Here is a 27669-nt window from a genome sequence, read left to right as displayed (position 1 = left end):
GGCTTAGAACAGGGCGAGTTCATGGTATCCATGGACATAAAGGATGCATATCTGCATATTCCAATCTGGACTCCTCACCAGGCTTACTTAAGGTTCGCAATGGTGGCGGATCACTACCAATTCCGGGCCTTGCCGTTCGGTCTAGCATCAGCCCCAAGAATTTTCACAAAGATCATGGCGATCATGGTTGCAGGACTGAGACTGTTGGGGGTCACGATTATACCTTATCTGGACGAATTACTGATCAAGGCTCCATCTCAGAATCGACTGCTCAAGGATGTTCGGACATCCCATCAATTTCTAATTCAACATGGATGGATTGTCAATTTCCAAAAGTCCAACCTCATACCGACTCAACGGATTCAATTCCTCGGTCTCATCTTGGACACTGTCCTATTACGTGTGTTCCTACCAGAGAACAAGGTCCAGGACTTACAGAGATTAGTGGCTCAGGTACTGAGGACGCGAACCGTTTCTCTGCACCTCTGTGTGCAACTTCTCGGGAAGATGGTGGTGTCATTCGAAGCTCTCCAGTACGGCAGACTTCATTCCCGACCATTCCAAATAAACCTCATTGCTCGGAGCAGGAGAATCCGACTTCAACCACAAGTACGGGTCTCCTTGATATGGTGGTCGTTACACAAGAACCTTGCAGCCGGCAAGAAATGCGGCATTTGGGATTGGAGGATCCTGACAACGGACGCCAGTCTCAGATGTTGGGGAGCCGTCCTAGAGGACCATCAGTTTCAAGGACGGTGGACACTACAGGAGAGCAAACTACCCATAAATATCCTCGAACTAAGAGCAGTTTACAATGCACTTCTCTTAGCAGAAGACCTAGTCATGAAACAACACATCAGGATTCAGTCAGACAATGTCACGACGACGGCTTACATAAACAGTCAAGGAGGAACAAAGAGCAGGATGGCGTTAAAGGAAGCCACAAAGATCTTGTTGTGGGCAGAAAGACGAGACATCATTCTCTCGGCAGTGTTCATTCCAGGTGTGGAGAACTGGGAAGCAGATTATCTCAGTTGCCAGGACATGCATCCGGGAGAGTGGTGCCTTCATCCACGGATTTTCAACATGATTGTGAGAAGATGGGGTCTGCCTCAGGTGGACCTAATGGCGTCTCGACAAAACCATCAGCTACCCAGATATGTGTCAAGGACTCGAGATCCAGCAGCAGAAGGAGTGGACGCATTAACACTTCCTTGGTGTTACAGGAGGGTTTACATATTTCCCCCATTCCCACTCATACCCAGGGTTCTAAAAAGGGTAAAACGGGAACGAGTGTGGGCCATTCTAATCGCACCAGATTGGCCCCGCAGGAGTTGGTACTCCGACCTGCGGGGGTTACTTGCGGACAATCCTTGGAGGTTACCTCAGAGAGAGTACCTGCTATCTCGGGGACCGTTCCTACACCCGACCTGAACAGGCTGCGTTTGACGGCGTGGCTATTGAAACACGGATCTTAAGAAACAGAGGGATTCCACGAACGGCCATTGCTACAATGATTGCCGCTAGGAAGCCGGTCACAGCCAGGCACTACTACAGGATTTGGAGACTGTGCTTGGTGTCGGGAGCGGGGATGGAATTCAACGAATTTCCATTTATTCGACTTCTACTTTTCCTTCAGGCCGGTCTAGAGGGAGGACTCAGACTGGGCTCTTTGAAGGTTCAGATTTCGTCTCTCTTATCCGTTTTCAACAGCGGCTAGCATCCTTGCCAGAGATTCAAACCTTTTTACAGGGGGTTTTGAGGATTCAACCCCATTTTCGTCCTCCCACGGCACCATGGGACTTAAATTTGGTGTTAGAATATTTGAAGTCACCGACTTTTGAGCCGTTGACAAGAACAGACCTGAAATATCTCTCTTGGAAGGTCACGTTATTACTTGCCTTGGCTTCGGCTAGGCGGGTTTCTGAGTTGGGAGCCTTAACCTGTAAGAGTCCTTTCTTAGTTTTTCATGAGGATAGGGCGGAACTCCGTACAAGAGCAGACTTCCTTCCGAAGGTGGTTTCGGGTTTTCACGTAAACCAGCCAATAGTGGTACCATCTTTCCAGGGTCTCACAGATGAGGACGTGTCATTGGATGTTGTCCAAGCTTTAAGGGTATACGTACAGGTTACGTCGTCTTTCAGAAAGTCGGACCATTTGTTTGTTCTTTATGATGGGCCAAAGAAGGGTTGGCCGGCATCTAAGCAGTCTTTGTCTAAATGGATTAGACTTGCCATTCGGCAAGCTTATATTTCCTGTGGCAAACAGGTTCCGTTTCAGATGGGTGCTCATACTACCCGATCAGTGGGTGCCTCGTGGGCGGCTGTCAGGGGTGCTTCCACTACTCAACTTTGCAGGGCGGCGACGTGGTCTTCAGCCCACACGTTCGCGAAATTTTACAAGTTTGATACTTTTGTGTCCGGAGAATCTAAGTTCGGACGTTTAGTTTTGCAGGCCACCGACAGCACTCCCTCCCTGGGGGAAAACTTTGGGACGTCCCCTACTGTATAGGACTCCAGTGTCCCCTAGTGGATGAAAGAGAAAAGAGGATTTTGGTACTTACCGATAAATCCATTTCTCTGAATCCTCTAGGGGACACTGGACGCCCACCTCGGTGCTGTCGACCTGCTGTGTTTTAAGTTCTTGTTTTAAACAGTTCGTATAAACGGTGTTCCTTATTCGGTCAAGAGTTCTTGGCCGCTGTTTGATATGTTGTACGGTTCGGTTCCTCGCTATGTGCTATAGTGTCATGTCCTAATCTCTCAGTCAAATTTTTCAAACTGAGGGAGGAGGGATGTGAAGTGGGAGGAACTGGCTGTGCAGACAATGCTAATTTTAGATTGTGCCACACCTCCGGTTCAAGGCTTCACACCCCTACTGTATAGGACTCCAGTGTCCCCTAGAGGATTCAGAGAAATGGATTTATCGGTAAGTACCAAAATCCTCTTTTATGTGGTTGTAACATGAGGTATGTGGGAAGGACAACCAGGCCACTTAAAACGAGATTTATGTAACATAGGAGGAACGTAATCAATAAAGTTACGAACCATAGTGTCCCCAGACATTTCAATAAATTTCATGAGGGTAATCCAGCATCTCTCAAAATTATTGGACTGGAACATATTCCAATAACCGAACGGGGAGGGGATAGATTTGCTAGGCTTTGTAAGCAAGAGATTTACTGGACTTTTCAATTAAATTCATTGCATCTGCAAGGTTTGAATGAAGCTTTAGAGCTTAATACAATACTTGAGTAATACAGAAGTCATCAATCTAGGTTTAATATATTTTAAGTGAAATTACCGTTTAGAAACTACTGGAAGAAACTATGAAAATTGGTCCTCATTATGAGGGGTATGTTTGATTCTCTCTACTTTTAGCCAAGAGATAAGATCCCTTCCTTAGCCTTACCCACTTTTTCATTCCCTTTAGTGAGGTGATTTATGTGCCATTTAGCGTTAGTGGTTTCTGCTTTTTGTTCTCTCATGGTTTTTAGTACCTGAATATTGCATCTAAACAGATAAAAATGCTTTGACCGTGTGATTTTTGGTTCCAACAGATACAGGTTGAGTCTCCCTTATCCAAAATGCTCGGGACCAGGGGTATTTTGGATATGGGATTTTTCCGTATTTTGGAATAATTGCATACCATAATGAGATATCATGGTGATGGGACCTAAATCTAAGCACAGAATGCATTTACGTTTCATATACACCTTATACACACAGCCTGAAGGTTATTTTAGCCAATATTTTTTATAACTTTGTGCGTTAAACAAAGTGTGTGTACATTCACACAATTCATTTATGTTTCATATACATCTTATGCACACAGCCTGAAGGTCATTTAATACAATATTTTTAATAACTTTGTGTATTAAACAAAGTTTGTGTACATTGAGCCATCAGAAAACAAAGGTTTCACTATCTCACTCTCACGCAAAAAAATCCGTATTTCGGAATATTCCGTATTTCGGAATATTTGGATATGGGATACTCAACCTGTATTATATAACTGGTTTATTAATTTATTATTTCTAATGCATGCTTTTAAATTAAAACATTAGAACTTAATCAGGCAATTTGGGAGTTAATATATCACCTATATACAATTATGTGCCTGATCATGGGACGTTTGTTTAGGTCACGTGCCCGCCATCTCACCAGGCTTTACGTAACTATGTTTGTCACGTGCCCGCTAACTCACTAGGTTTTACGTAACCTATGAGAATCCTCCCTCCCTCTCATCTTCCAGCACCTGTGTGGTTGCTAACAGCGCCCACCAGGAAGTGACTGCTTCGTTGTTATAGAAGCGGATCACTTCCGATGACCATACACCCACGTGACCCGGGAGCGTGGTTATATGATGTGAGTGACGGGTGGCTGTTCCAATGAAGATACAGCCACATAGGAAGTCACTGTCTGTGTATGTCACATGATCGGTAATGCAAATTAATTGATTACATAATTTCCCCTATAAAAAGGGGCTGATTTGAACATCACATTACCCTTTGACAAAGCTGCCAGGAGCAGCGAAACGTGTAAGGGAACTTTGCTCCAGACCATTGGACTCCACCTAAGGCACCACTATTGTCGGCTTCAAATCCAGGACAACCCACCTGTTTGCTAAAAGTGAACCAGGATCCCTTATTCGATTTGGTCCTATGAGAAACAATTCTACAGGATTCATTCAATTGGAACACAGCGTGCAGGATATCGAAGTGTCATCACCACAGACTGAACCAGAATCCACTCTACATACTAAGGACCCTCAATTTGGATCCCTGCATTGGAACACAAGCTGGGTAATAATTTCCATCAGTCCTGGTCTTATAAACAGATTTTGTGTCCTAATTCATTATATGGACTTCATTGCCTTTAATAAGGTTGCCATAAGGAGTATACTGTATGTCCAATAATTGGTCTTTGAGCAAATTGAGTAAAAGTGTATCATCAGTTTTTTATATGTTTAGAATTTTTAAATGTGTTTTAGTTAATAAATTCATTCATCCATCAGCATCTTTTGTATAGCGCTGTAATTTTATTAATTGTTCATTCATTCTTAGGAGAAAGTGACTCTCCTTACTATCTACAGCTGCTTGGAGGAACCACTCATTTCAGCGCCTGTTAATTATATACTTGGTATATAAACCTGCCTGATCTTTACTTGCATGTTAAGTATTCATTCACTGAAATGTGCTGGTGTCCTGCACAATTGGGGTGTGTGTGTGTTTTGTTTTTTCCTCTTCTTTCGGATCTCCTTGAAGAAAATACAGAGCTAAAATATAGCTTTGTGTGTACAAGGTGAACACTCATCCGATCGCTCTGTGGATCGGTGTGTTTATAGAATCTTGAAAGTGTGTACCCAGCTTTACTTGTCTGTGTATACTGACCAATTCTAATTTTCTTTCTGCTCAGGTTGATATGACTCCTGGCAAAGGTAGAGGGGTGATTGCAACTCGGAATTTCTTACGTGGGGAGTTTGTGGTAGAATACCATGGGGACCTGCTAGAGATCACAGCTGCCAAAGAACGAGAAGTATCTTATGCTGAAGAGTCATCCGTTGGCTGCTACATGTACTACTTTCAGTTTCTGAACAAAACCTACTGGTGAGTGTTTCATTAGAACTAATGTCCAGCAGACTGTATGAAGATGCCCATTCATCTCTAAAACCATTAGGTTAGGGTAGGGATGCTGTACGTCCTGGATTTAGTGGGTTTGTACCTGATCTGGAGTATGCTCCCCAGCTTCCGGGAATAGTGGTGCAGAGAGAGTTTTTTAGTCTTCCAGTGATCAGCGGGAGCAGATAACAGAGCCCCAGCTTATAGCAGCATCAGGAAAGATTGTGAGGCAGAAGCTCACTGTCTGGTCACCAAGGTCCAGATGGGGGGAGTGTCGAGGATGGAGTACAGGAGTCATCGGGGAAAGATTCAAAAACATCAGGTTTATAAGCAAGTGTAATCTTCTTGCAATGTTCAAGCAGGGTACCCAGCAAGTAGTGTCCAGGTATACAGTGTATATAATAGAGTAACGTGAGGATATGTGTGGACTGTACAGTGGTGATGCAGTTGGATAGGAAAGTTTATGGAAGTTATGTGGGCGTTTCCAGAATTTGATCAGCTTGCCCGACGAGGTGAGCTTTCAGGGAATGACTAGAGGAGAGTCTTACTGTGCGTAGAAGGGTATTCCACAGAGTGGGTGCAGCCCGAAGAAAGTCCTGCAATTGTGAATAGGAGCAAGTAAGGAGTGTAGCCGAGAGATGCAGAGTGGGGAGGTTGTGTGAAATCTTTAAATAAGCCTTGAGATGTACGTTGGTGTACTTTGGTTATTGGCCTTGTGTGTAAGTAAAAGTATTTTCTCTGACGTCCTAGTGGATGCTGGGTACTCCGTAAGGACCATGGGGAATAGACTGGCTCCGCAGGAGACTGGGCACTCTAAAAGAAAGATTAGGTACTATCTGGTGTGCACTGGCTCCTCCCTCTATGCCCCTCCTCCAGACCTCAGTTAGAATTTGTGCCCGGCCCGAGCTGGTTGCACACTAGGGGCTCTCCTGAGCTTCTAGTAAAAAGTATTTGTTAGGTTTTTTATTTTCAGTGAGATCTGCTGGCAACAGACTCACTGCTACGAGGGACTGAGGGGAGAGAAGCGAACCTACCTGCTTGCAGCTAGCTTGGGCTTCTAATGCTACTGGACACCATTAGCTCCAGAGAGATCGAACACAGGGCCCGACCTCGATCGTCCGGTCCCGGAGCCGCGCCGCTGTCCCCCTTGCAGAGCCAGAAGACGGAAGAGAATCCTGAAAATCGGCGGCTGAAGACTTTGGTCTTCATTAAGGTAGCGCACAGCACTGCAGCTGTGCGCCATTGCTCCCTATGCACACCACACACTCCGGTCACTGATGGGTGCAGGGCGCTGGGGGGGGGGTGCCCTGGGCAGCAATTAGAGTACCTTACATGGCTAATTGACACACAATACAGCTTTTAAGCTGTATTTCTCTGACGTCCTAGTGGATGCTGGGACTCCGTAAGGACCATGGGGAATAGCGGCTCCGCAGGAGACAGGGCACAAAATAAAAGCTTAAGGATCAGGTGGTGTGCACTGGCTCCTCCCCCTATGACCCTCCTCCAAGCCACAGTTAGATTTTTGTGCCCGGCCGAGAAGGGTGCAATCTAGGTGGCTCTCCTGAGCTGCTTAGAATAAAAGTTTAGTTTAGGTTTTTTTATTTTCAGTGAGTCCTGCTGGCAACAGGCTCACTGCATCGTGGGACTAAGGGGAGAAGAAACGGACTCACCTGAGTGCAGAGTGGATCGGGTTTCTTAGGCTACTGGACATTAGCTCCAGAGGGACGATCACAGGTTCAGCCTGGATGGGTCACCGGAGCCGCGCCGCCGTCCCCCTTACAGAGCCAGAAGAGACGAAGAGGTCCGGTGAAATCGGCGGCAGAAGACATCCTGTCTTCAGACTAAGGTAGCGCACAGCACCGCAGCTGTGCGCCATTGCTCTCAGCACACTTCACACTCCGGTCACTGAGGGTGCAGGGCGCTGGGGGGGAGCGCCCTGAGACGCAATATAACAGTATATACCTTAGGTGGCAAAAAGAATACATCACATATAGCTCCTGGGCTATATGGATGTATTTTAACCCCTGCCATTTTTACACAAAAAAGCGGGAGATAAGGACGTCGTGAAGGGGCGGAGCCTATCTCCTCAGCACACAAGCGCCATTTTCCCTCACAGCTCCGCTGGAAGGACGGCTCCCTGACTCTCCCCTGCAGTCCTGCTTCAGAATCAGGGTAAAAAAGAGAAGGGGGGGCATTTTTGGCAGCAAATAACGATAATAACAGCAGCTATAAGGGAATAACACTTATATAAGGTTATCCCTGTGTATATATATATATAGCGCTGGGTGTGTGCTGGCAGACTCTCCCTCTGTCTCTCCAAAGGGCTAAGTGGGGTCCTGTCCTCTATCAGAGCATTCCCGGTGTGTGTGCTGTGTGTCGGTACGCGTGTGTCGACATGTGTGAGGAGGAAAATGATGTGGAGGCGGAGCAGTTGCCTGTGTTGGTGATGTCACCCCCTAGGGAGTCGACACCTGACTGGATGATTGTATTTAAACAATTAAGTGATAATGTCAGCAATTTGCAAAAAACTGTTGACGACATGAGACAGCCGGCAAATCAATTAGTGCCTGTCCAGGCGTCTCAGACACCGTCAGGGGCGCTAAAACGCCCGTTACCTCAGTGGGTCGACACAGACCCTGACACAGATACTGAGTCTAGTGTCGACGGTGACGAGACAAACGTAATGTCCAGTAGGGCCACACGTTACATGATCACGGCAATGAAGGAGGCATTGAACCTTTCTGACACTACAAGTACCACAAAGAAGGGTATTATGTGGGGTGTGAAAAAACTACCAATAGTTTCTCTAACGTCCTAAGTGGATGCTGGGGACTCCGTCAGGACCATGGGAATAGCGGCTCCGCAGGAGACAGGGCACAAAAATAAAGCTTTAGGATTAGGTGGTGTGTACTGGCTCCTCTCCCTATGACCCTCCTCCAAGCCCCAGTTAGGTTTTTGTGCCCGTCCGAGCAGGGTGCAATCTAGGTGGCTCTCTTAAAGAGCTGCTTAGAAAAGTTTTTTAGGTTTTTTATTTTCAGTGAGTCCTGCTGGCAACAGGCTCACTGCATCGAGGGACTTAGGGGAGAGAATTTCAACTCACCTGCGTGCAGGATGGATTGGATTCTTAGGCTACTGGACACCATTAGCTCCAGAGGGAGTCGGAACACAGGTCTCACCCTGGGGTTCGTCCCGGAGCCGCGCCGCCGACCCCCCTTACAGATGCTGAAGATTGAAGGTCCGGAAACAGGCGGCAGAAGGCTCTTCAGTCTTCATGAAGGTAGCGCACAGCACTGCAGCTGTGCGCCATTGTTGTCACACACTTCACACCAAGCGGTCACGGAGGGTGCAGGGCGCTGCTGGGGGCGCCCTGGGCAGCAATATTTTAATACCTTATGGCAAAAGAATACATCACATATAGCCATTAAGGCTATATGTATGTATTTAACCAATGCCAGTCATCTAAATCTACGGGAGGAAAGCCCTCCGAAATAGGGGGCGGGGCTTATTCTCCTCGGCACACAGCGCCATTTTCCTGCTCAGTTCAGACGCTGCCGTAGGGATGGTCCACGGCACCCCGGGTCTTTACCAAGGTAATGGCCGAAATGATATCCCTTCGAAGGAAGGGAATTTTAGTTATCCCTTACTTGGACGATTCCCTGATAAGGGTAAGATCCAGGGAACAGTTGGAAGTCGGTGTAGCACTATCTCAGGTAGTGTTGCGGCAGCACGATTGGATTCTCAATATTCCAAAATCGCAGCTGGTTCTGACGACTTGTCTTCTGTTTCCTAGGGATGATCCTGGACACAGTCCAGAAAAAAGGTGTTTCTCCCGGAAGAGAAAGCCAGGGAGTTATCCGAGCTAGTCAGGAACCTCCTAAAACCGAACCAAGTCTCAGTGCATCAATGCACAAGGGTTCTGGGTAAAAATGGTGGCTTCCTACGAAGCAATCCCATTCGTTAGATTCCACGCAAGAACTTTCCAGTGGAACCTACTGGACAAATGGTCCGGGTCGCATTTTCAGATGCATCAGCGGATAACCCTGTCACCAAGGACAAGGGTATCCATCCTGTGGTGGTTGCAGAGTGCTCATCTTCTAGAGGGCCGCAGATTCGGCATTCAGGACTGGGTCCTGGTGACCACGGATGCCAGCTTGCGAGGCTGGGGAGCAGTCACACAAGGAAGGAATATCCAGGGCTTAGGGTCAAGCCTGGATACATCACTTCACATAAATATCCTGAAGCTAAGGGCCATTTACAATGCTCTAAGCTTAGCAAGACCTCTGCTTCAAGGTCAGCCGGTGTTGATCCAGTCGGACAACATCATGGCAGTCACCCACGTAAACAGACAGGGTGGCACAAGAAGCAGGAGGGCAATGGCAGAAGTTGCAGGGATTCTTCGCTGGGCGGAAAATCATGTGATAGCACGGTCAACAGTATTCATTCCGGGAGTGGACAACTGGGAAGCAGACTTCCTCAGCACGACCTCCACCCGGGAGAGTGGGGACTTCACCCAGAAGTCGTCCACATGATTAAAAAACTCGACAGGTATTGCGCCAGGTCAAGAGACCCTCAGGCAATAGTTGTAGACGCTCTGGTATCACCGTGGGTGTACCAGTCAGTGTATGTGTTTCCTCCTCTGCCTCTCATACCCAAGGTACTGAGATTGATAAGATGGAGAGGAGAAAGCACTATATTCGTGGCTCCGGATTGGCCAAGAAGGACTTGGTAACCGGAACTTCAAGAGATGCTCACGGAGGATCCGTGGCCTCTACCTCTAAGAAGGGACCTGCTCCAGCAAGGACCCTGTCTGTTCCAAGACTTACCGCGGCTGCGTTTGACGGCATGCCGGTTGAACACCGGATCCTGAAGGAAAAAAGGCATTCCGGATGAAGTCATCCATATCCTGATCTAAAGCCAGGAAGGATGTAACCGCAAAAACATTATCACCGCAATTGGCGAAAATATGTTGCGTAGTGCAAGGCCAGTAAGGCCTGACGGAGGAAATTCAACTGGGTCGATTCCTACATTTCCTGCAAACAGGAGTGTCTATGGGCCTGAAATTGGGGTCCATTAAGGTTCAGATTTCGGCCCTGTCAATTTTCTTCCAAAAAAGAACTAGCTTCAGTCCCTGAAGTTTAGACGTTTGTAAAAGGGGTACTGCATATACAGCCTCCTTTTGTGCCTTCAGTGGCACTTTAAAATCTCAATGTAGTTTTTGGGTTCCAAAAGTCACATTGGTTTGAACCACTTAAATCTGTGGAGTTAAAATATCTCACATGGAAAGTGGTCATGCTGTTGGCCCTGGCCTGGGCCAGGCGCGTGTCAGAATTGGCGGCTTTATCCTGTAAAAGACCTTATCTGATTTTCCATTCGGACAGGGCGGAATTGAGGACTCGTCCTCAGTTTCTCCCTAAGGTGGTTCCAGCGTTTTCACCTGAACCAACCTATTGTGGTGCCTGCGGCTACTAGGGACTTGGAGGAATCCAAGTTGCTGGATGTTGTCAGGGCCCTGAAAATGTTTCCAGGACGGCTGGAGTCAGGAAATCTGACTCGCTGTTTATCCTGTATGCACCCAACAAGCTGGGTGCTCCTGCTTCTAAGCAGACTATTGCTCGTTGGATTTGTAGTACAATTCAGCTTGCACATTCTGTGACAGGCCTGCCACAGCTAAAATCTGTAAAAGCCCGTTCCACAAGGAAAGTGGGCTCATCTTGGGCGGCTGCCCGAGGGGTCTCGGCTTTACAACTTTGCCGAGCAGCTACTTGGTCAGGGGCAAACACGTTTGCTAAATTCTACAAATTTGATACCCTGGCTGAGGAGGACCTGGAGTTCTCTCATTCGGTGCTGCAGAGTCATCCGCACTCTCCCGCCCGTTTGGGAGCTTTGGTATAATCCCCATGGTCCTTACGGAGTCCCCAGCATCCACTTAGGACGTTAGAGAAAATAAGAATTTACTTACCGATAATTCTATTTCTCATAGTCCGTAGTGGATGCTGGGCGCCCATCCCAAGTGCGGATTGTCTGCAATACTTGTACATAGTTATTGTTACAAAAATCGGGTTATTATTGTTGGGAGCCATCTTTTCAGAGGCTCCTCTGTTATCATACTGTTAACTGGGTTCAGATCACAAGTTATACGGTGTGATTGGTGTGGCTGGTATGAGTCTTACCCGGGATTCAAAATCCTTCCTTATTGTGTACGCTCGTCCGGGCACAGTATCCTAACTGAGGCTTGGAGGAGGGTCATAGGGGGAGGAGCCAGTGCACACCAGTTAGTCCTAAAGCTTTCTTTAGATGTGCCCAGTCTCCTGCGGAGCCGCTATTCCCCATGGTCCTTACGGAGTCCCCAGCATCCACTACGGACTATGAGAAATAGAATTATCGGTAAGTAAATTATTATATATATATATATATATATATATATATATATATATATATATATATATATATATACATATATACATACAGACACACACACCTCCAGAGACATGAGTGTATACTGGGTTCGAGAGTCAAAGCTATGTCGATTTCTGCTTGACGTGTCCTGTAGAATATGTAATGGACAGATGATGCCGACTTAAATGGTATATGGAAGGCTGAGGATTGTGTGGAGAAGGGTTCTCGGACCTGGTCTCCACAGCTATAGCTGGTAATTCTGTTGTTTTGCCTAATATTCCTGCACAGCCTAGGAAAGCACGACATTATCAAATGCAGCCTTTCGAACAAAGAAACAAGAAAGTCCGAGGTGCGTCCTTTCTTGCCAGAGGCGGGGGCAGAGGAATGAAGCTGCACAACACAGCTAGTTCCCAGGAACAGAAGTCCTCCCCGGCCTCTACAAAAATCCACCTCAGGACGCTGGGGCTCCACAAGCGGAGCTAGGCCCGGTGGGGGCACGCCTTCGTAAGTTCAGCCACAAGTGGGTTCACTCCCTGTTAGATCCCTGGGCAATAGATATTGTGTCTCAGGGATACAAGCTGGACTTTGAGAAGATGCCCCCTCACCGACGGCCTTGCCGGCTTCCCCCCACAAGAGGGAAACAGTGGTAACTGCAATTCACAAATTGTATCTTCAACAGGTGGTGGTCAAGGTTCCCCTCCTTCAACAAGGAGGGGGTTATTATTCGACCATGTGGTAGTCCCGAAACCGGACGGTTCGGTCAGACCCATATTGAATTTAAAATCCCTGAACATATACCTGGAAAGGTTCAAGTTCAAGATGGAATCGCTAAGAGCGGTCATTGCAAGCCTGAAAGGGGGAGATTTTATGTTGACTCGGGACATAAAGGATGCATACCTTCATGTCCCCATTTATCCACCTCATCAGGCGTACCTCAGAATTGCGGTACGGGATTGTCATTACCAATTTCAGACGTTGCCGTTTGGTCTCTCCACGGCCCCGAGAATGTTCACCAAGGTAATGGCGGAAATGATGGTGCTCCTGCAGAAGCAAGGTGTCACTATCACGTACTTGGACGATCTCCTCATAAAAGCGAGATCAAGAGAGCAGTGGCTGAACAGCGTAACGGCAACACGGCTGGATTCTATATATTCCAAAGTCGCAGTTGGTTCCTACAGCTCATCTGCCTCTCCTAGGCATGATCCTAGACACAGACCAGAAAAGGGTTATCTCCCGATAGAGAGAGCTCAGGAGCTCGTGACACTGGTCAGGAATCTATAAAAACCAAAACAGGTGTCAGTGCATCACTGCACTCGAGTCCTGGGAAGGATGGTGGCATCATACAAGGCCATTCCCTTCGGCAGGTTCCATGCGAGGACCTTCCAATGGGCCTTACTGGACAAGTGGTCCGGATCACATCTTCAGATGCATCGGTTAATCACCCTATCCCCCAGGGCCAGGGTGTCTCTCCTGTGGTGGCTGCAGAGTGCTCACCTTCTCGAAGGTCGCAGATTCAGCATTCAGGACTGGGTCCTGGACGACCACGGATGCAAGCCTCCGAGGGTGGGGGGCCGTCACATAGGGAAGAAATTTCTAAGGGCTGTGGTCAAGTCAGGCTTCACATCAACATCCTGGAACTGAGGGCCATAGACAACGCCCTACGTCAAGCGGAGTCCCTGCTTCGCGACCAACCGGTTCTGATTCAGTCAGACAATATCACCGTAGTGGCTCATGTAAACCGCCAAGGCAGCACAAGGAGCAGGGTGGCGATGGTAGAAGCCACCAGAATTCTTCGCTGGGCGGAGAATCACGTAAGAGCACTGTCAGCAGTGTTCATTCCGGGAGTGGACAACTGGGAAGCAGACTTCCTCAGCAGGCACGACCTCCACCCGGGAGAGTGGGGACTTCATCAAGAAGTCTTCACGCAGATTGCAAGGCGGTGGGAACTGCCACAGGTGGACATGATGGCATCCCGCCTCAACAAAAAGCTACAGAGATATTGCGCCAGGTCAAGAGACCCTCAGGCGATAGCTGTAGATGCACTAGTGACACCGTGGGTGTTCCAGTCGATTTATGTATTTCCTCCTCTTCCTCTCATACCCAAGGTGCTGAGAATCATAAGAAAAAGAAGAGTGAGAACAATACTCATTGTTCCGGATTGGCCAAGAAGGACTTGGTATCCAGAGCTACAAGAAATGCTCACAGAGGACCCATGGCCTCTGCCTCTAAGACAGGACTTGTTGTAACAGGGGCCCTGTCTGTTCCAAGACTTAATGCGGCTGCGTTTGACGGCATGGCGGTTGAACGCCGGATCCTAGCAGAAAAAGGCATTCCGGATGAGGTTATTCCTACGCTGATAAAGGCTAGGAAGGACGTGACGGCTAAAAATTATCACCGTATATGGCGAAAATATGTTGCTTGGTGTAAGGCCAGGAATGCCCCCACGGAGGAATTCCAGCTGGGCCGTTTCCTTCAATTCCTACAGTCGGGAGTGACTTTGGGCCTAAGATTGGGTTCCATTAAGGTCCAGATTTCGGCCCTGTCTATTTTCTTTCAAAAAGAACTGGCTTCTCTACCTAAAGTTCAGACGTTTGTAAAGGGAGTGCTGCATATTCAGCCCCCTTTTGTGCCTCCAGTGGCACCTTGGGATCTTAACGTGGTGTTGAGTTTCCTGAAGTCACACTGGTTTGAGCCACTTAAAACCGTGGAGTTAAAATTTCTCACGTGGATGGTGGTCATGCTATTAGCCTTGGCTTCAGCTAGGCGTGTGTCAGAATTAGCGACTTTGTTACATAAAAGCCCCTATCTGGTTTTCCGTATGGACAGGGCAGAATTGCGGACCCGTCCACAATTTCTGCCAAAAGTGGTGCCATCTTTTCATATGAACCAACCTATTGTGGTGCCTGTGGCTACTCGTGACTTGGAGGATTCCGAGTTACTAGATGTGGTCAGGGCTTTGAAGGTTTATGTAGTCAGAACGGCTAGAGTCAGGAAAACTGAGTCGCTGTTTATCCTGTATGCATCCAACAAGCTGGGTGCTCCTGCTTCAAAGCAAACTATTGCTCGCTGGATCTGTAACACGATTCAGCAGGCTCATTCTGCGGCTGGATTGCCGCTACCAAAATCAGTAAAAGCCCACTCCACAAGGAAGGTGGGATCTTCTTGGGCGGCTGCCCGAGGGGTCTCTGCGTTGCAACTTTGCAGAGCGGCTACTTGGTCAGGTTCAAACACTTTTGCAAAGTTCTACAAGTTTGATACCCTGGCTGAGGAGGACCTTGTGTTTGCTCATTCGGTGCTGCAGAGTCATCCGCACTCTCCCGCCCGTTTGGGAACTTTGGTATAATCCCCATGGTCCTTACGGAGTCCCCAGCATCCACTAGGACGTTAGAGAAAATAAGATTTTACTTACCGGTAAATCTATTTCTCGTAGTCCGTAGTGGATGCTGAGCGCCCGTCCCAAGTGCGGACTTCTTCTGCAATACTTGTATATAGTTATTGCTAAGGGTTATGTTGGTTGCATCAGGGTTGAGCTGATGCTCCGTTGTTGTTCATACTGTTAACTGGGTAAGTTTATCACAAGTTATACGGTGTGATTGGTGTGGCTGGTATGAGTCTTGCCCTGGATTCCAAAATCCTTTCCTTGTACTGTCAGCTCTTCTGGGCACAGTTTCTTTAACTGAGGTCTGGAGGAGGGACATAGAGGGAGGAGCCAGAGCACACCAGTATCCAAATTCTTTCTTAAAGTGCCCTGTATCCTGCGGGGCCCGTCTATTCCCCATGGTCCTTACGGAGTCCCCAGCATCCACTACGGACTACGAGAAATAGATTTACCAGTAAGTAAAATCTTATTTCTCTGACGTCCTAGTGGATGCTGGGGACTCCGTAAGGACCATGGGGAATAGCGGCTCCGCAGGAGACTGGGCACAGCTAAGAAAGATTTAGGACTACCTGGTGTGCACTGGCTCCTCCCACCATGTCCCTCCTCCAGACTTCAGTTAGAATCCTGTGCCCGGCTGAGCTGGATGCACACTAGGTGCTCTCCTGAGCTCCTAGAGAGAAAGTATATTTTAGGTTTTTTATTTTACAGTGAGATCTGCTGGCAACAGACTCACTGCAGCGAGGGACTAAGGGGAGAAGAAGCGAACCTACCTAACTGGTGGTAGCTTGGGCTTCTTAGGCTACTGGACACCATTAGCTACAGAGGGCTCGACCGCATGGAACCGGCCATTGGTGTTCGGTCCCGGAGCCGCGCCGCCGGCCCCCTTACAGAGCCAGAAGCAAGAAGAATCCGGAAAATCGGCGGCAGAAGACATCAGTCTTCACCAAGGTAGCGCACAGCACTGCAGCTGTGCGCCATTGCTCCTCATACACACTTCACACTCCGGTCACTGAGGGTGCAGGGCGCTGGGGGGGGGGGGGCGCCCTGAGAAGCAATAAATACACCTTGGCTGGCAAATATATCACAATATATAGCCCCAGAGGCTATATATGTGATAAATACCCCTGCCAGAATCCATAAAAAAGCGGAAGAAAAGTCCGCCGAAAAAGGGGCGGAGCTATCTCCCTCAGCACACTGGCGCCATTTTCTCTTCACAGTGCAGCTGGAAGACAGCTCCCCAGGCTCTCCCCTGTAGTTTTCAGGCTCAAAGGGTTAAAAAGAGATGGGGGGCACTAAATTTAGGCGCAATATTGTTTATACAAGCAGCTATTGGGGGAAAAATCACTGTTATAGTGTTAATCCCTGCATTATATAGCGCTCTGGTGTGTGCTGGCATACTCTCTCTCTGTCTCCCCAAAGGACTTTGTGGGGTCCTGTCCTCAGTCAGAGCATTCCCTGTGTGTGTGCTGTGTGTCGGTACGGCTGTGTCGACATGTGGGATGAGGAAGGTTACGTGGAGGTGGAGCAGAGGCCGATAAATGGGATGTCGTCCCCTGTGGGGCCGACACCAGAGTGGATGGATAGGTGGAAGGTATTAAACGACAATGTCAACTCCTTACAAGGCTGGATGACGTAAAACAGCTGGGGGACAGCCGGCTTCTCAGCCCGCCCCTGCCCAGGCGTCTCAAAGGCCATCAGGGGTTTAAAAAAGCGCCCGTTACCTCAGATGGCAGACCCAGATGTCGACACGGAGTCTGACTCCAGTGTCGACAAGGTTGAGACATATACACAATCCACTAGGAGCATCCGTTACATGATCTCGGCAATAATAATGTGTTACGCATTTCTGACATGAACCCAAGTACCACATAAAAGGGGTTTTATTTTTGGGGAGAAAAAGCAGCCAGTGTTTTGTTCCCCCATCAGATGAATGAATGAAGTGTGTAAAGTAGAGTGGGTTCCCCCAATAAGAAACTGGTAATTTCGAAAAAGTTACTGATGGCGTACCCTTTCCCGCCAGAGGATAGGTCACGTTGGGAGATATCCCTTAGGGTGGATAAGGCGCTCACACGTTTGTCAAAAAAGGTGGCACTGCCGTCTTAGGATACGGCCACCTTGAAGGAGCCTGCTGATAAAAAGCAGGAGACTATCCTGAAGTCTGTATATACACACTCAGGTTATATACTGAGACCTGCAATCGCCTCAGCATAAATAGTGCTGCTGCAGCGTGGTCTGATACCCTGTCAGATAATATTAATACTCTAAGACAGGGAAAATAGTTTGCTAACATAGAGCATATTAAAGATGTCGTCTTATATATAAAGGATGCACAGAGGGATATTTGCGGGCTGGCATCCAGAATTAATGCAATGTCCATTCTGCCAGGAGGGTATTAGAAACCCGGCAGTGGACAGGTGATGCTGCCTATAAAAGGCACATGGAGATTCTGCCTTATAAAGGTGAGGAATTGTTTGGGGATGGTCTCTGGAACCTCGTATCCACAGCAACAGCTGGGAAGAAAATTTTTTTTACCTCAGGTTTCCTCACAGCCTAAGAAAGCACCGTATTTTCAGGTACAGTCCTTTCGGCTTCAGAAAAGCAAGCGGGTCAAAGGCGCTTCCTTTCTGCACAGAGACAAGGGAAGAAGGGAAAAGCTGCACCAGCAGCCAGTTCCCAGGATCAAAAATCTAACTCTGAGTCCACCGCTTGACGTTGGGGCTCCACACAGGTGCAGTAGGGGCGCGTCTCGGGAACTTCAGGGACCAGTGGGTTTGCCCACAGGTGGATCCCTAGGTTCTGCAAATAGTATCACAGGGATACAGGCTGGAGTTCGAGGCGACTCCCCCTCGCCGTTACCTCACCTCAGCCTTGCCTGCTGCCCTCGGAGAAAGGTAATACTGGCGGCAATTCACAAGCTGCACTTCCAGCAGGTGAAATCTAGGTACCCCTTCTTCAACAAGGCCGGGGTCACTATTCCAAAATGTTGTGGTACCGAAACCATACGGTTCGGTGAGACCCATTCTAAAATTGAAAGCCTTGAACACTTATATACGAAGGTTCAAGTTCGAAATGGAATCGCTCAGGGCGATGATTGCAAGCCTGGATGGTATCACTGGACATCAAGGATGCTTACCTGCATGTCCCTATTTACCCTCTTCACCAGGAGTACCTCAAAATTGTGGTACAGGATTGTCATTACCAATTCCAGACGTTGCCGTTGGTCTGTCCCCGGCACCGAGGTATTTACCAAGGTAATGGCCGAAATAATTATCCCGTACTTGGACGATCTCCTTATAAAGGCGAGGTCCAGGGAGCAGTTGTTCGGCGGAGTAGCACTATCTCGGGAAGTGCTACAACAGCACAGCTGAATTCTGAATATTCCAAAGTCGCAGCTGGTTCCTACGAGGCGTCTACTGTTCCTGAGTGTGGTTCTGGACACAGAACAGGATAAAAAGGGTTTCTCCCGGAGGAGAAGTCCAAGGAGTTGTCGTCTCTAGACAGAGACCTCCTAATACGTATACAGGTGTCGGTGCATCAATGCACGCGAGCCCTGGGAAGGATGGTAGCTTCTTACGAAGAAATTCCATTCGCCAGGTCCCATTCAAGGATTTTCCAGTGGGATCGGTTGGACATGTGGTCCGGGTCGCATCTTCAGATGCATCGGCGGATAACCCTGTCTCCAAGGGCCAGGGTGTCGTTGTTGTGGTGGCTGCATTGTGCTCATCTTCTAGGGGGCCGCAGATTCGGCATACAGGACTGGGTCCTGGTGACTACGGATGCCAGCCTTCGAGGCTGGGGGGGGCAGTCACACAGGGAAGAAACTTTCATGGCTATGGAAAAGTCAGGAGACTTCCCTACACATAAATATTCTGGAACTAAGGGCCATTTACAATGCCCTAAGTCAGGCTAGACCCCTGCTTCAACACCGGCCGGTGCTGATCCAGTCAGACAACATCAAGGCGGTCGCTCATGTACACGACAGGGCGGCACAAGAAGCAGGATGGCGATGGCAGAAGCTACAAGGATTCTCCGATGGGCGGAAAATCATGTTTCTCTGACGTCCTAGTGGATGCTGGGGACTCTGTAAGGACCATGGGAATAGACTGCTCCGCAGGAGACTGGGCACACTAAAAGAAAGATTTGGTACTACCTGGTGTGCACTGGCTCCTCCCTCTATGCCCCTCCTCCAGACCTCGGTTAGATTTCTGTGCCCGGCCGAGCTGGATGCACACTAGGGGCTCTCCTGAGCTCCTAGAAAGAAAGTATATGTTAGGTTTTTTATTTTACAGTGAGACCTGCTGGCAACAGGCTCACTGCAACAAGGGACTAAGGGGAGAAGAAGCGAACCTACCTGCTTGCAGCTAGCTTGGGCTTCTTAGGCTACTGGACACCATTAGCTCCAGAGGGATCGACCGCAGGACCCGTCCTTGGTGTTCGTTCCCGGAGCCGCGCCGCCGTCCCCCTTACAGAGCCAGAAGCATGAAGATGGTCCGGAAAATCGGCGGCAGAAGACTTCAGTCTTCACCAAGGTAGTGCACAGCACTGCAGCTGTGCGCCATTGCTCCTCATACACACTTCACACTCCGGTCACTGAGGGTGCAGGGCGCTGGGGTGGGGGGCGCCCTGAGCAGCAATAAAAACACCTTGGCTGGCAAAATAATCACAATATATAGCCCCAGAGGCTATATATGTGATAATTACCCCTGCCAGAATCCATAAAAAAGCGGGAGAAAAGGGGGCGGAGCTATCTCCCTCAGCACACTGGGCGCCATTTTCTCTTCACAGTGCAGCTGGAAGACAGCTCCCCAGGCTCTCCCCTGTAGTTTTCAGGCTCAAAGGGTTAAAAAGAGAGGGGGGGCACTAAATTTAGGCGCAATAGTGTTTATACAAGCAGCTATTGGGGAAAATTCACTCAGTGATAGTGTTAATCCCAAAATTATATAGCGCTCTGGTGTGTGCTGGCATACTCTCTCTCTGTCTCCCCAAAGGGCTGTGTGGGGTCCTGTCCTCAGTCAGAGCATTCCCTGTGTGTGTGCGGTGTGTCGGTACGGCTGTGTCGACATGTTTGATGAGGAGACTTATGTGGAGGCGGAGCAGATGCCGATAAATGTGATGTCGCACCCTGTGGGGCCGACACCAGAGTGGATGGATAGGTGGAAGGTATTAACCGACAGTGTCAACTCCTTACATAAAAGGCTGGATGACGTAACAGCTGTGGGACAGCCGGCTTCTCAGCCCGCGCCTGCCCAGGCGTCTCAAAGGCCATCAGGGGCTCTAAAACGCCCATTACCTCAGATGGCAGACACAGATGTCGACACGGAGTCTGACTCCAGTGTCGACGAGGTTGAGACATATACACAATCCACTAGGAACATCCATTGCATGATCTCGGCAATAAAAATTGTGTTACACATTTCTGACATTAACCCAAGTACCACATAAAAGGGGTTTTATGTTTGGGGAGAAAAAGCAGCCGGTGTTTTGTTCCCCCATCAGATGAGTGAATGAAGTGTGTGAAGAAGCGTGGGTTCCCCCGATAAAAAAATACTGCTGGCGTACCCTTTCCCGCCAGAGGATAGGTCACGTTGGGAGATATCCCCTAGGGTGGATAAGGCGCTCACACGTTTGTCATAAAAGGTGGCACTGCCGTCTTAGGATACGGCCACTTTGAAGGAGCCTGCTGATAAAAAAAGCAGGAGGCTATCCTGAAGTCTGTATATACACACTCAGGTATTATACTGAGACCTGCAATTGCCTCAGCATGAATAGTGCTGCTGCAGCAGGGTCTGATACCCTGTCAGATAATATTAATACCCTAGACAGGGAGAATATGGTGCTAACATAGAGCATATTAAAGACGTAGTCTTATATATGAGGGATGCACAGAGGGATATTTGCCGGCTGGCGTCCAGAATTAATGCAAGGTCCATTCTGCCAGGAGGGTATTAGAGACCCGGCAGTGGACAGGTGATGCTGACTTTAAAAGGCACATGGAGATTCTGCCTTATAAGGGTGAGGAATTGTTTGGGGATGGTCTCTGGGACCTCGTATCCACAGCAACAGCTGGGAAGAAAAATTTCTACCTCAGGTTTCCTCACACCCTAAGGAAGCACTGTATTATCGGGTACAGTCCTTTCGGCTTCAGAAAAGCAAGGGGGCCAAAGGCGCTTCTTTTCTGCACATGCGAAGAAGGAAAAAGCTGCACAGACAGCCAGTTCCCAGGATCAAAAATCTTCCCCCGCTTCCTCTGAGTCCACAGCATGACGCTGGGGCTCCACAGACAGGTGCGGTGGGGGCGCGTCTCGGGAACTTCAGGGACCAGTGGGCTTGCCCACAGGTGAATCACTGGGTTCTGCAAGTAGTATCACAGGGATACAAGCTGGAGTTCGAGGCGACTCCCCCTCGCCGTTACCTCACATCAGCCTTGCCTGCTGCCCTCGGATATAGGGAGTTAGTACTGGCGGCAATTCACAAGCTGTACTTCCAGCAGGTGAAATCAAGGTACCCCTCCTTCAACAGGACCGGGGTTACTATTCCAAAAATATTGTGGTACCGAAACCAGACGGTTCGGTGAGACCCGTTCTAAAATTGAAATCCTTGAACACTTATATACGAAGGTTCAAGTTCGAAATGGAATCGCTCAGGGCGATTATTACAAGCCTGGAGAATTTCAGGGTATCACTGGACATCAAGGATGCTTACCTGCATGTCCCTATTTACCCTCCTCACCAGGAGTACCTCAAAATTGTGGTACAGGATTGTCATTACCAATTCCATACGTTGCCGTTGGTCTGTCCCCGGCACCGAGGGTATTTACCAAGGTAATGGCCGAAAGAATTATCCAGTACTTGGACAATCTCCTTATAAAGGCGAGGTCCAGGGAGCAGTTGTTTGTCAGAGTAGCACTATCTCGGGAAGTGCTACAACAGCACGGCTGGATTCTGAATATTCCAAAGTCGCAGCTGGTTCCTACGACGCATCTACTGTTCCTGGGGATGGTTCTGGTCACAGAACAGAAAAAAGTGTTTCTCCCGCAGGAGAAAGCCAAGGAGCTGTCATCTCTAGTCAGAGGCCTCCTGAAACCAAAACAGGTGTCGGTGCATCACTGCACGCGAGTCCTGGGAAAATTGGTAGCTTCCTACGAAGCAATTCCATTCGGCAGGTTCCATGCAAGAACTTTTCAGTGGGACCTCTTGGACGGGATCGCATCTTCAGATGCATCGGCTGATAACCCTGTCTCCAAGGACCAGGGTGTCTCTGCTGTGGTGGCTGCAGAGTGCTCATCTTCTAGAGGGCCGCAGATTCGGCATACAGGACTGGGTCCTGGTGACCACGGATGCCAGCCTTCGAGGCTGGGGGGCAGTCACACAGGGAAAAAATTTCCAAGGACTTTGGTCAAGTCAGGAGTCGTCCCTACACATAAATATTCTGGAACTGAGGGCCATTTACAATGCCCTAAGTCAGGCAAGACCCCTGCTTCAAAACCAGCCGGTACTGATCCAATCAGACAACATCACGGCAGTCGCCCATGTAAACCGACAGGGCGGCACAAGAAGCAGGATGTCGTGGCAGAAGCCACAAGGATTCTCCGATGGGCGGAAAATCACGTCTTAGCACTGTCAGCAGTGTTCATTCCGGGAGTGGACAACTGGGAAGCAGACTTCCTCAGCAGACACGACCTACACCCGGGAGAGTGGGGACTTCATCCAGAAGTCTTCAAACTGTTGGTAAACCGTTGGGAAAGGCCACAGGTGGACATGATGGCGTCCCGCCTCAACAAAAAGCTAAAGAGATATTGCGCCAGGTCAAGGGACCCTCAGGCGATAGCTGTGGACGCTCTAGTGACACTGTGGGTGTACCAGTCGGTTTATGTGTTCCCTTCTCTGCCTCTCATACCAAAGGTACTGAGAATAATAAGAAGGCGAGGAGTAAGAACGATACTCGTGGTTCCGGATTGGCCAAGAAGAGCTTGGTACCCAGAGCTTCAAGAAATTATATCAGAGGACCCATGGCCTCTACCGCTCAGACAGGATCTGCTACAGCAGGGGCCCTGTCTGTTCCAAGACTTCCCGCGGCTGCGTTTGACGGCATGGCGGTTGAATTCCGGATCCTAAAGGAAAAGGGCATTCCGGAGGAAGTCATTCCTACGCTGATAAAAGCCAGGAAAGAAGTAACCGCAAACCATTATCACCGCATTTGGCGAAAATATGTTGTGTGGTGTGAGGCCAGGAAGGCCCCTACAGAGGAATTTCAGCTGGGTCGTTTTCTGCACTTCCTACAGTCAGGAGTGACTATGGGCCTAAAATTGGGTTCCATTAAGGTCCAGATTTCCGCTGTCGATTTTCTTCCAGAAAGAACTGGCTTCACTGCCTGAAGTTCAGACTTTTGTAAAGGGAGTGCTTCATATTCAGCCCCCTTTTGTGCCTCCTGTGGCACCTTGGGATCTTAACGTGGTGTTGAGTTTCCTGAAGTCACACTGGTTTGAGCCACCTAAAACCGTGGAGTTAAAATTTCTCACGTGGAAGGTGGTCATGCTATTAGCCTTGGCTTCAGCTAGGCGTGTGTCAGAATTAGCGGCTTTGTTACATAAAAGCCCCTATCTGGTTTTCCATATGGACAGGGCAGAATTGCGGACCCGTCCACAATTTCTGCCAAAAGTGGTGTCATCTTTTCATATGAACCAACCTATTGTGGTGCCTGTGGCTACTCGTGACTTGGAGGATTCCGAGTTACTAGATGTGGTCAGGGCTTTGAAGGTTTATGTAGCCAGAACGGCTAGAGTCAGGAAAACTGAGTCGCTGTTTATCCTGTATGCATCCAACAAGCTGGGTGCTCCTGCTTCAAAGCAAACTATTGCTCGCTGGATCTGTAACACGATTCAGCAGGCTCATTCTGCGGCTGGATTGCCGCTGCCAAAATCCGTAAAAGCCCACTCCACAAGGAAGGTGGGCTCTTCTTGGGCGGCTGCCCGAGTGGTCTCGGCATTACAGCTTTGCCGAGCAGCTACTTGGTCAGGTTCGAACACTTTTGCAAAGTTCTACAAGTTTTATACCCTGGCTGAGGAGGACCTTGTGTTTGCTCATTCGGTGCTGCAGAGTCATCCGCAATCTCCCGCCAGTTTGGGAGCTTTGGTATAATCCCCGTGGTCCTTACGGAGTCCCCAGCATCCACTAGGACGTTAGAGAAAATAAGATTTTACTTGCCGGTAAATCTATTTCTCGTAGCCCGTAGTGGATGCTGGGCGCCCGTCCCAAGTGCGGACTTCTTCTGCAATACTTGTATATAGTTATTGCTTAAATAAGGGTTATGTTATGGTTGCATCAGGGTTGATCTGATGCTCCGTTGTTGTTTATACTGTTAACTGGGTAAGTTTATCACAAGTTATACGGTGTGACTGGTATGAGTTTTGCACTGGATTCCAAAATCCTTTCCTTGTACTGTCAGCTCTTCCGGGCACAGTTTCTCTAACTGAGGTCTGGAGGAGGGACATAGAGGGAGGAGCCAGAGCACACCAGAATTCAAATTCTTTCTTAAAGTGCCTGGTCTCCTGCGGAGCCCGTCTATTCCCCATGGTCCTTACGGAGTCCCCAGCATCCACTACGGACTACGAGAAATTTACCGCTAAGTAAAAATCTTAATTGGTGACGGACCATACAATGTGTGTAGCCGTTTCTCTGATCATTTTACAGTGGGCAAGACTTGGATATAGAGGGATATAGATATATAGAGATGGATACAGAGAGAGATCACATTAATGCAAATAATTGGTGGCAAAGCTTATAAAACCAAGGTATTCACATGCGGATATTGCTGATATTGGCCAACACATGGGATAATATTGATTATGTATATATCTGTACAGGGGATCAGTATGTAATCCCGGCGGCCAGTATACAGACAGCGGGATCCCAGCCACCGGTATGCCGACAGCGTGGTGAGCGTTAGCAAGCCCTTTGCAGGCTCGCTGCGCTCACCACAGTATTTATTATCCCTCTATGGGTGTCGTGGACACCCATAGTGGGAGAAAAGCCTGTGGCGTCGGGATTCTGGTGTTGGCATTGTGACGTCCGGGATCCCGACTACCGGTATGGTGACTACTTCCCATTATTAACAGTTACTAATTTCATTCACGCAGCAGTATTTCAGATCACTTGGGCTTTAGAATTCAATGTTCTAATAAAAACTAAACTTTTATGTGTTTTTGCTGTTAATTCCTGTATGTGTGCGTGTCCCAATAAATACTTTCTTTTCATTTAAAGATTTAGAGTTCATTTATTTTGCTAGTTCAGTAGTTGTTAACACATCTGTGTTCAGACAGAGATCCGGAAAACATGGCCTAGGGAAGTTTGAGGACTGGGATTGAGAACCACTGTTTTAAAGTTTATTAACTGACCATGTGTGCAATGTTGAGTGTTTTACTAAACTAGTTTAATTCCTTTTTATCTCTGATTTTGACTTAAAACTATCCAATGTTTTTCAGTGTTGATGCCACAAAAGAAAGCAAACGTCTTGGGAGGCTGATAAATCATAGCAAAGCTGGAAATTGCCATACAAAACTTCACAGTATAAACGATGTACCTCACCTAATATTGATTGCATCAAGGGACATAGAAGCAGGGGAGGAACTGTTGTATGACTATGGAGATCGAAGCAAGTCTTCCATTGAAGCACATCCATGGCTTAAACACTGACTGTCATATGGATTCACTGAATTTTCACCTTTTTCCTGTGAACTGACTTGGTTTTAAAACCTTTCCCTCGTTTCCTTCCATTAGCACATGCACAGATCACTTGAATTTAAATGTAGGCTATTTTTATATTCCATTCTTCTGTGTTTTACATAGAGGCAAGTCTGTGCTTCCCAAGTATCTAGCAGAATTATAGGCATCATTTTATCTTCTCCTTCCCCCTCGGTACTACACTATCTCTTGTTCTTCCAGAGTAGTTAATGATGGGAAGTCCAATTCCATTTAGATCCCTTTCATATAATTATTAGCAGTAAGTATATGGATATGCAGCAATCCTTATTGTATGATAGTGGCCCACTCTGTTCCTGTTTACAGGGGGTTAAGGCCATGTACTGGACACTGATTTTTATTCTTGCCACATACTTTGCGTATAATGGAGAAGGAAATGTTTCATGGGTCAATATTGTCTAAATCTCAAAGAGATCACAACTCCATTCATAGCTACTAGTCACTCCTGTAGAATAAGGTGCAGACGCCCTGTAAGTTCCTTTTCTTTAGCTGTAGTTTTCAGCATGTGGAAGCTGCATCTCTAAGCTCCGCCTCCAGCTGTTCCAACATCTCAAAAGTCCTAGGTTGCATTCCCCTATATTAAGTGGCATTCCAAACCCCCCCCCCCCCCTTTTTTTTCTTCTCCTTTACCCTCCCCTTGCAGTATTCTTCTGAAACTGTTTTTGTGTGCTGTTCCCTGTGAAACTACTTTTTAAACTTCAGTCAATATACTATGAAATCTAAGCTTTTCCATCTGTGAGATTGAACCGCAATGGTTTATCTGTCTATATAGCAGAAACTGTGGGAAAGTAGCACCTTTTTAGCATAATATAAATTTTAAATGCCATTCTGTACCCTGCCATGACCGTTCCGGTCTAAAAATGTGTTGTATAAATAGTGTTGAAGTAGATTCATGAACATAGTCCAGAATGACATACATTTTGTTACTGTAAAAGTCCAGATTGCTCTGGTGAGGCTTTTTTATGCAGTGAGTGTAAAATATCATGTGAAGACTTTTTTTTTTTTTTTTTTTTGTATCAAAAGAATGAGGATTCTGTGGAATAAATATTTATTAGTAAAAAATAAAATTGCAAGCACTGCTATCTGGTCTTGCAACTTATTTTGTAATTAAAAGCAATCAATTGGTTCTAGAACAGGCTGGCTACATAAGATTAGGGGGACTATGGGGATCATTCTGACCTGTTCGTACGCATGGTGCGAATGGGTGCGGCATGCGCGGCAGCCGCAGTGCGCATGTGCAACATTGCTCGGCGACTGGTTGCTGGGTTACGTCACGGATACTGATGGAAGCGGTCGCAGAGGTGATCGCTAAGAAGATTGACAGGAAGGAGGCGTGGCAGGGTGGATCCGGACCGTTTGGAGCAGTTTTCGGGGAGTGGTAAGTAAAACGCAGGCGTGTCCAGGACAACGGAGGGCGGAGGAGTGACGTCAAAGCCGAGCCCATCATCGCTGGATCCATCGCACAGGGTAAGTAGGTATAGGCCTAGTCTTGTTCTGCTTTAAAAAAAAATTTTTAG

General features: G+C 48.0%; 1 protein-coding gene across 1 annotated transcript in view; it reads left to right on the top strand.

Moving 5' to 3' along the window:
* The window catches only part of KMT5A (lysine methyltransferase 5A), a 132486-nt gene extending 105252 nt beyond the window's left edge, over nt 1–27234 (top strand). The window contains exons 7-8 of the mRNA XM_063964504.1: nt 5418–5608; nt 25876–27234. Coding sequence (XP_063820574.1) covers nt 5418–5608; nt 25876–26086 — 402 coding nt within the window. The 3' untranslated portion in view covers nt 26087–27234. The remainder of the gene's footprint in view (nt 1–5417; nt 5609–25875) is intronic.
* The last annotated feature ends 435 nt before the right edge of the window (nt 27235–27669 follow it).

Source organism: Pseudophryne corroboree, chromosome 1 (assembly GCF_028390025.1).
Source record: "Pseudophryne corroboree isolate aPseCor3 chromosome 1, aPseCor3.hap2, whole genome shotgun sequence".
Classification (NCBI taxonomy): Eukaryota; Metazoa; Chordata; class Amphibia; order Anura; family Myobatrachidae; genus Pseudophryne; species Pseudophryne corroboree.
This window is presented reverse-complemented; position numbering and strand designations above follow the sequence as displayed.